Source organism: Arvicola amphibius, chromosome 12 (genome assembly GCF_903992535.2).
Source record: "Arvicola amphibius chromosome 12, mArvAmp1.2, whole genome shotgun sequence".
In the NCBI taxonomy this organism is placed as follows: Eukaryota; Metazoa; Chordata; class Mammalia; order Rodentia; family Cricetidae; genus Arvicola; species Arvicola amphibius.
This window is the reverse complement of record NC_052058.2, coordinates 148,472,787-148,482,252: the sequence shown is the minus strand read 5'-3', so window position 1 is coordinate 148,482,252 and position 9,466 is coordinate 148,472,787. Positions and strand designations below refer to the sequence as shown.

The 9,466-nt window shown below is 38.2% G+C and overlaps 1 protein-coding gene across 1 annotated transcript in view; it reads right to left on the bottom strand.

The window, feature by feature from the left end:
- Positions 1–1,704: 1,704 nt before the first annotated feature.
- Agbl1 (AGBL carboxypeptidase 1) overlaps positions 1,705–9,466 on the bottom strand; it is a 693,592-nt gene continuing 685,830 nt past the window's right edge. The window contains exon 22 of the mRNA XM_038313425.1: positions 1,705–1,933. Coding sequence (XP_038169353.1) covers positions 1,705–1,933 — 229 coding nt within the window. The remainder of the gene's footprint in view (positions 1,934–9,466) is intronic.

The window sequence follows — 9,466 nt, the reverse complement described above, 5'->3', positions numbered from 1 at the left end:
ATCCAGTCCTAACAAAACAGGAATGGCACGTGTGCGGTAAATGTCACTTACACCATCTTCTCTTCCTTTCTTATCTGCATCCCAGGGTTTCTAAGGCTTTCTCTCAAGGGCCCTGTTCATGTCACAGCTCTGGTGTGGGAGGTCTTTCTGTCTACGTGTTGCTTTTATTGGTTAAGGAATAAAGAAACTGTCTTGGCCTGTGATAGGGCAAAAGAACAGAACTAGGTGGGGAAACTAAAATGAATGCTGGGAGAAAGGAGGCAGGGTCAGAAAGATGCCATGTAGCCCGCCCTCCCCCCACCCCTCCCCGCAGGAGATAGATGCTGGAACTTTAGCCAGTAAGCCACGGCCACATGGTGATACACAGGTTAATAGAAATGGGTTAAATTAATATGTAAGAGTTAGCCAATAAGAAGCTAGAGCTAATGAGCCAAACAATGATTTAATTAATATAGCTTCTGTGTGATTATTTCAGGGCTAAGCGGCCGGGAACTAACAAATGGCCAGCCCCCTTCTTTACTACACAGCTCAGTCTCAAAGTTCCTCTGCCATGTACCCCTACGCTAAGCCTCCCCAACTCCTCTGCTCTTCTCATCTGTGGCTTCCTTTGCAGATCTCTTCCAGGAGGTATACGTTACAATCATGTGACCTCAGGCCCCAGAGATTGTTTGCTCATAATTTTGCAACTACTTACAGAGAATTCTCTGTTCTGGGTGAAAAATGTGCTGTGAGCTAGTGTTAGCATGGAGCAGGTGCCAAGTTGCACACTTTCATATATGATCTCATTTCATCTTTACCATAACTTTGTGATATAGATATGTCCATTCCCATGGTGCATCTGAAAAACCCTGAAGTTTAGGGAGAGTTAATCACTTGCTTAAGCTTTCAGAACAAGCCACTGCCAGATGGAAGATATGAAGCACATCTGTCTGTCTGATTCCATAATGTATGGATTTCCCAGCACATCTTCTCTCTCCATCATGTTTAAGCTGCTTAAGAGGTACAAATGTAAAATCTGTGAAGGGCAGTGATCATGTTGCTTACTGCAGAGCCCAGCTTCTGGCCTCTCCAACCTCTGTAAAATGTACATTGTTATACAACATCAAAGGCGATACTTGCAGTGACTTGGTCTCCAATGCTTTTATGTTTGTCACCCAGGACCTGAGGAACTGCCAAGCCTTTCAGGGTCTAAGCAGAATTCATGTCTGTGCTGCAAGCTCAAATGGTATAGTATTGAGAAACTATTCCTATTTGGAATAAATTAATTGCTTAGAACTCTTTCTGAGAACCCAGAAAAGAAGCCCTCTTCTCTGATTATTGTCCTACTGTATCAGGCCCAGGTCTGGTGGAGAGCTGAGATCAGTCTAAAGAGGATCCAAAGCAATCCTGAAACCACCACCCAAGTCCAAAAATAAGTTCAATTATAGCATGCTGTATATATAAAATCTATGACATATCCAGATTCTATTCATAGTAGAACTAGAACAACAACAACGAAAAGGATAGCTAAGCCCACACAAACTAGCTTTTCTATTGGCTTAGCCACTAATATATATATATATATATATATATATATATATATATGTGTGTGTGTGTGTGTGTGTGTGTGTGTGTGTGTGTGTGTGTGTGTGTGTGTGTAATAGCAAAGAAGCCACGTGATGGCCATTAGTCCAGAGGCTGGAGACCCAGAGCTGGTGCTGAACCTTAGGACTGGGGAACAGATCTTCTTCTCCACCCTGTCCCTTCCTCTTTTTCCTCTTCTTCATCCTTGTTAAAGGCACACTCCTGGATCTGCCGGTCCAGCTCAGCATAGCTGTGTTCTGGGTCTGAGCTGCTATCTGCACTGTAGTCGATTTCTTCCAGGCAGGATGGCTCATCATCAACCTCAGAGGACCTGCTGTTGTTGTTGTTGTTGCTGCTGCTGCTGCTGCACCTGTAGTTCATCTCCTCCAAGCAAAGAGACGATTGAGGGAGGAGAGGAAGGAAAAGCACATAGGGGAAGGGAAATAGGCACAGGGTGGCGGAGAGTGGAGGAGGAAGGAAAAGATAAGTTAGCCAGAAGAAGAAAACTTATAGTATGGAAGAAGCGGGTAGCCAATCCTCCTTTCTGAGTATTGTCGTAATTTATTCTTTGAGAGTTTCTCACTAACATCTTCAACTGCTCCCAGACTCCCTTCTACTCCTTGTCCAACTCTTCATATTCTCCTTTTCTAAATAACCCAATAAGATCAACCTGTGTTGCCTGTCTGTGCATGGATGTGGGGCTCTCCACTGAACCATGGGAAGGCTAAGAGACCACACTCATAAAAATTCTGACTCTTCCTCCTCCAGTAGCCATCTTCTCCAATAGTTCCTCAACAAGGGTCGGGACACATGAGTTCCCACCCTATCCACACCGAAATTTTAACTGGCTTCATCTTTACAGGTTATGTGCAGACAGCCCCAGCTGCTATGAGTTCAAGTCTCATTCCTCCCTTAAGTTTTTCAGTCACACCTCTCCCTCCTTAATTCCTCCCTTGAGAGTAATCAGGATACCATTCAAAGTCTTTAGGATTCCTTTCTTCCTCTGCCAACTAAAACTGCACTTTGCTGTCTGTCAGCACATGTTTATCCAGATGATGTAGACAGCCTGGTATATGTACAACTTTCAAGACAGGTTAAGCTTCATGCGGTCACACCCAGAAGGCTGTCATTGAATGTATGAGATGCCATTCTATCCCCATTCAAATAGAATCAAAGTACAGAGAACTCCAAGACTTAACGGTACTCCTTCTACCAAATCATACTGTGGGTCTCACACAGCTCACCTTCATCATGATGAATGGTTTATTGGAAACAGAAATTAATCCAGACAGAAATTAATAAATGAGCAAGCAAGAAAACAGCATTCTGTTTCCCCTATGCTGATACTTCTGCATTATTAACCCCCTCTTTCTAATTTATCAACAACTGGGTGATCACCAGGGGCTGAGCAGCAAGAGACAAGAGGGAGCAGCCGCAATGGACCCAAGTACTGTGAACCGAGGGAGTTTCCTCCCAAGGAGCTATATATCTCCCTCATTTGCATGAGATACCTGAAGACTTTCTAATCACTCCCTACTTAGGACTTAACCAATTAGGATTAGCAGCATGCTGGGTTTCTACTCCGTGATTTATAGAAGGCAAGCACTTCATAAATCAGGCAGCCCTGTTCATCCACCTGCCTCTCCATAAACAATGGAAATGGGTAATCAGTAGCGTGGTTTCACGTTAGCTCAGGAAATGAATCAGGCCAGGTTCTTAATTGTTTACTGACTGATCTGAGCTCCCCAGTGCTCTCCACAGGCTCTGTTGCCTGAACTGAAGGTCTGGTAAGAAGCAAATGGAGAAAAGGGGAAAGAAATACAAGCCTTGTTTGCACAGTCGCGTTGCATTAAGTGGCCATTATATTTTACAGACTGAATTGTCGGTAATAAAGCCATTGAATAAAGGAAAGGAAAAGCTACCTGGCCCTAAGGTAGTTTCTGTTCATCGAGAAACTTGAGTATCTGAAACACTTCTGCTGTCACCCTAGGTACTGTGGTGGCAGTGCCATAACACATCAAGAGCCTGATTTCAAATCCTGGTTACTGGACTTTGGAGAAAACAGGAGTTGAGATGAATTCTAGTGAAGAAACACGAAGACGCTGTCTAACAGCATGCCCTGTGAAATAATGTCAGTCAACAAAATTTAACTCCACTTCTCTGATGTGGATATGCAGAAGTCACCAAAGCACAGTACAGAAGAAAATTATGCATTTGAATACGCTGCTTCCCACCCATGTTACTGCAATGATTATTGCAACCACATGCACGCTGCTAGTAATCTCCATAAAATGTGCCCCATTTCCAAATGTAGGACCTTGCTGCAGCTCTCCATTGCTCCTCAATGGAACATGAATATCAGAGGGATAATGGAGGGGACTTTCAAATGGGGTTCAGTTTCCAGGAGTAAACATGGTCAGTTTACTCTACAAAAGCTTTGTCTTCCAGGAAGAGATGGCTCCAGTCAAACAAACTCAGAGCCTCCCACTACAGCAGAGTTGATAAATTGATCCTGTTGAGATACATACATCAGATTTGATGCCTCTCCAATATTTTACTCATACAATCAACTCCTTATATTTATAATCTTCTATGCTCTCAACATCCAAGAAAATGAGACATTTCTATTAACACATTCATCATAACTGCTGCTAAGAGACCCCTTGGATAACCTTTTCCCTTACTGAAAAATTCCCCTCTAAATAGTAATCTCAGATAGTTACTAAATTTGTTTGGAATTAGAGCTTGCAGCAATTTAACTGAAATTAAAAGGTAGCTCATGCCCCACCAAATTCATATCTACTTTTTTATACAGAATATCTAACATGTGCAAAAGAACACAGCAGAGGCAAAACGTTGCCAAATTGAACATGTATGTGAGGGATAGTTTGAAAAGTCCTTATTACAAATCATTCTTTTCTTAATTGCTTTGACAAAACTCTGGTTTCTAAAGTTTTATAGATATTTATGACATAATTATTATAATACTGACTCTTAATGATGTAAAACAGAGTTCCCTGTGGAATGCTAGATACAAGTTAAACAGTGCAAAGTAGCAGTTATTGAAGGAAAAATACACCTGGAGAGCGTATGTACACCTTGAAGACTAAATCTGATAAAGTTAAACAGTGGGGTGAACTTTCTTAAACAAGCAGACTTTTGGTGCCCCCTGTCATGCACATGCACGTACACACTCACCTGTGTACATACATGCACACACACACTAAAAAAATAAAAAATGTGTATGACCGATTTGACTAGAGAACCATTTTACATCTATACATAGTTTATAATGCCGTGGTGTAGACTTCAAAGACAATCAATAGTAGTTGAACATTCTTCATTAACAATTAGATGGCTAAGAAAGGTCAAAGGAGATGTCTCGAGGTCAAGAAAATAGTATGTTAAAAGCATGTAAAATGAACATAAATGAAAATTGGTTGGACACAAATTACCAATTGGTATCAAAAGAAAAATTTATAGCAGCGAATGCTTCAATCCAGCACATTGTAATATCTCATTCTCTTAATCCCAGTACTTGGGAGACTGAGGTAGGAAGATTGCCATGAGTTCTAGCAAGTCTGCTTTAGAAAGTGAAAATAAGAAAACCTACATAGCAACCATAACAGAAAGTTCAATGTCAAAAGTATAATGAATGAGTTATGGCAAGTAAAAAATATAAAAGATAAAGAGATGTAGAGCAAGTAGAAGAAAAAATCTAAAATAAGAGCAAGAGTTAATGGAAGGCAAGCAAACTGAAGATACTAAACAATGAAATAAAGCTGGCCGTTTGGAAAAATATATAATATTACTGTAATATAAAATCGTTAAATAAGAAAGTATCAGAAGTAAACCAAGATCATCTAAGGGATAAGGAGATATTAAAAAAACAATAAAAACAGCAAGATCTTTATATATGTGAATTTAGCACCCAAGAAATGATATGGATCAGTCCCTCAAACAATGAAAATTAAAACAACATGGGTTTCTTATGTAAAATGGATCATCCGACTGTCTCTGGAACTATTCAGAAAACTAGAGTCATAATTCTAAATGTCTTAATAAAGAAATGGTAGGCCTGGATATTTTCAATAGAGAAATGTGAAAAATAAAAAAGAAGTTCTCTATAATTCTGTCTAGAAAATAAGAGGGAATATTTTCTATTCATTTTATAAATCTAGTGTTACACTGATACCCAAACTAGACATTGTAAACAAAAAGGCAATTGCAACCTCTATTACTCATAAATAAAAATACATTATTATTAAAATAAATAGCAAGTAGGATTCAGTATCACATAGGATAATTATAAATCTGATCATATGAAGTTAAATCTTGAGAGTCAAGCCTGGTTCCATATTTAAAAATCAATAAATGTAATCCACTATTTTAATAGGATAGTGTGTAAGAATTACATGATCATATACATGTATTCAGAAAACAATTGACAAAGTCCTGTATTCATTAATGATAAAAAAAACACTTAAAAATACCAATAATCCCTTATGTTAACAACGAGTACCTGTAAAAATCAGGTAGGACTGAGCACAGTGGTTAAACTTTGACTCTTTGTCAAGATTAGGAAGGAGAAGAAGAGAATTTTATCAATGCTATTCAACTGGAAGTCTTAGCCATCAATGAAAAAACGAAAAGTATATGCACAGATAAATACAAAAATATTGTCCTTTTAGGAATGTGTAAAAGATAATCAAAGTCCCCAAACTTCCTACAACTATGAGGCAAGAAAAATTGAATTATCAACTGAATTTCCAAACAGTAACAAACTGTTATAATTCATAATGATTGATTAAAAATGAAGCAGTGGGTATTAATCTAATAAAACATGTACCAGACTCATGCCAGAGTTACATGCCATACAACAGGCTTAAGAGGCAGATCACAGAAAAGAAATGTTTACTATAATGAGCAAGCAGAAAAGGCTTTAGGGACTCAACATAGTAAAGACTAAAAATGAAGATCATTCCAAAGTTTATACAGAAATGAAAATGAGCAAGAAATAACTAAGATGATTTTGAAAACAAGACAAAAGTGGGAAGACCCACTCAACCATTGCTTTCTACCAATGTTTTTAGATGAGAAGTCATATATAAGGGTGGCATTGGACTCATTATGTTGGCATGGTGACCAGAACTCCAGATCTTCCTTTCCGCCTTAACCCCACCTCCCAGGGTACTGGGATCACAGGTATGTAATTATAGCCTTGGATTGTAGCCATCATCCCTGGTTTATGTAGTATGAAAGAGCATATTTGGAAGGTTGTGTGTTTTGGGCAGATACTCTACCTACTGAGCTATAACTCCAAATTGATCATTTTATTTCAAGGAATACATACATAGTGGCTGTGTTCAAGACAGTACAGTATTGGAAGAGTGGCAGACACCAAGAACAGGAGACAGCAGGGAGCCCAGATGTAGATGCACATGAATAAAGCCATTGATTGCAATTTTACAAAAATGAAAATTAGTGAATAGAAGAATATTGCCTTTTTTGAAGCAACTGTATGTTTCTTAACAAAAGATAAAAATGTTCATAAACCTTATATTTTATACAAATTTAATTCAGAATAGAGATTAAGGTCAAATGTAAGTTACAAAGCTTTCCAAATATAAATATCCAGGCAAAGGTAAGTGAGACTGGCCTAGACAAAGGATCCTTAGAAATTACATAAAACATGATCTGTAAGAGGAGAAAAACAGACAAATTGGACTTCATCAAAAACAAAATTTTATTCTGCAAGAGCTTGTCAGAGAGATGAAATAACACAAGCTACTTAGTGCGAGAAAATATTTTTAAAGTACACATCTGATAAGGACGTTACATTTAGAATCTGTAAGGCACTCTTAAAATGAATTATAAAATGTATTTATGAAATATGTAGATGGTATGAAGAAGATATATGTATGGCATAAGATATTCATCAACAGCAGTCATTAGAGAAAGACTATGATAAAATGAAAATTAAGACTAGAAGTTAAAAATAGCCATAATACAAAATAGAAAAGAGGATATCAGCTAGACTTTTAATATATTGCTGGTCAAAATGAGTAGACATTCTTGAAAATGGTTTGCCACTTTTCTAAAACACTAGGAGCACGTTTTTATATAAAGGAAGATGTGCACTATTGTACAGTTAATCAAGTTAAGTAGTTATATTCACACTAGTTATTTTTGACAATTTTATTGAGCATTGCTGTTATTTTATTTCCCATAACTACAAATCCTTGTGTGATCTTTGTAACTGGTATGGGGAGACTTCCCTCCCTCCCTCTCTCCCTCTTTCCCTTTCTCCCTTCTTCTTTTCTTTCTTTCTTTCTTTCTTTCTTTCTTTCTTTCTTTCTTTCTTTCTTTCTTCCTTCCTTCCTCCCTCCCTCCCTCCCTCCCTCCCTCCCTCCCTCCTTCCCTCCTTCCTTCCTTCCTTCCTTCCTTCTTTTTTCTTTCTTTTTTTTTAAAGAATTTGTGTCTCTATCTGCCTTGGTTACGGTTTTTATTCCTACAACAAACCACCATGACTAAAAAGCAAACTGGGGAGGAAAAGATTTATTTGACTTACACTCCCACACTGTATTCCATCATTAAGGAATCCAAGACACGAACTTAATAGGACAGTTACCTGGAGGTCAGAACAGATGCAGAGACCATGGATGGGTACTGCTTACTGGCTTGCTCAGTCTACTGTCTTATAGAACACAGGACTACCAGTCCAGGGATGGAATCATTCACAATGGATTTGATCTTCCAAAGGACTAAGTAAGGGATTGAGTTCCTCAAAAACCCACCTTTAAATTTTCAGGTCAGTTTTCTGATATTTAAGGTAAAAAAAAAAAATCACATTATAATCTTTCTCCTTGTAACTAGCATTTCCTGAAAATACTAAATATCTAGATTTTCAATTCTCTTGAGTAAAAAAAAAGCAGAGGATTTGCATATAACTCATGCATATCTCTTCATATTCTTTAAATCATCTCATGATTACTTATTATTGTTAATATCTTGTAAATTGTTGTTGCAGTGTGCTTTACAATGAATAATGACAGGAGGAAAGACTAAACACGCTTGGCACCTATGCAATATAATGTACCTTTGCACAGATTTTGACTGAATGCAGCAGGACCAGTTTTATTTACCATAAAGTGGTGTGGTAAGAGTTTTGGTAAGTCACTGTATATTAAAATGTTATATAAAGTTTCTAAACCACCATGGAAGGGCAGACAAGAACTGAAACAAACCAAAACCAAAAAACCTTCTGTATGGCCATGCTTTCTTAGTACAGGCAATAATCACACCAGTTTCCGACTTTGCCTTCTAAACACCAAATTCTGCCATAATTAACATACATCATCAATCTTATTACATTGTGATGCATAATTAATTTTTTCCATCCTCTAGCAGGAAAGACCCTTTTAATCTGACTCTAGATATTATTGTACCTTCTACCCTATATGTCCTTTTCATCTTCCGTCTCATTCTTATCAGTAGAAGTCTAATGTAACCAACAAAGTTCAACACACATAGTGATTAGCAACCTAATCCACTCATGCAATTCCTATCTCTCTCTGACCCTATGAATATCAGACTCTACTATAAAATCTGCAGGTCCGTCTTGTTTATTTCTTTGTAGTATTCTTACTGACACCGGTATGGGTAAATGTGGCCCGAGAAAGCTGTTTACAGTTTGCTCCTCTTTCAGCCTCTGCGCAAGGTCACTCTTTACCTTGGGATTCTCCATTCTCCTTGCACTAAAGTGTGCTGGTCTCTACTCCTTAGCTGCCTACAACACTGCTGACTATTCTACCCTCAAACACAACCAACAGCCAAAGAATAGCATCCGATGCTGCCAGATGCGCTCCATCTGAGCAGCACTTTGCTGCCTCAAGTGCTAACA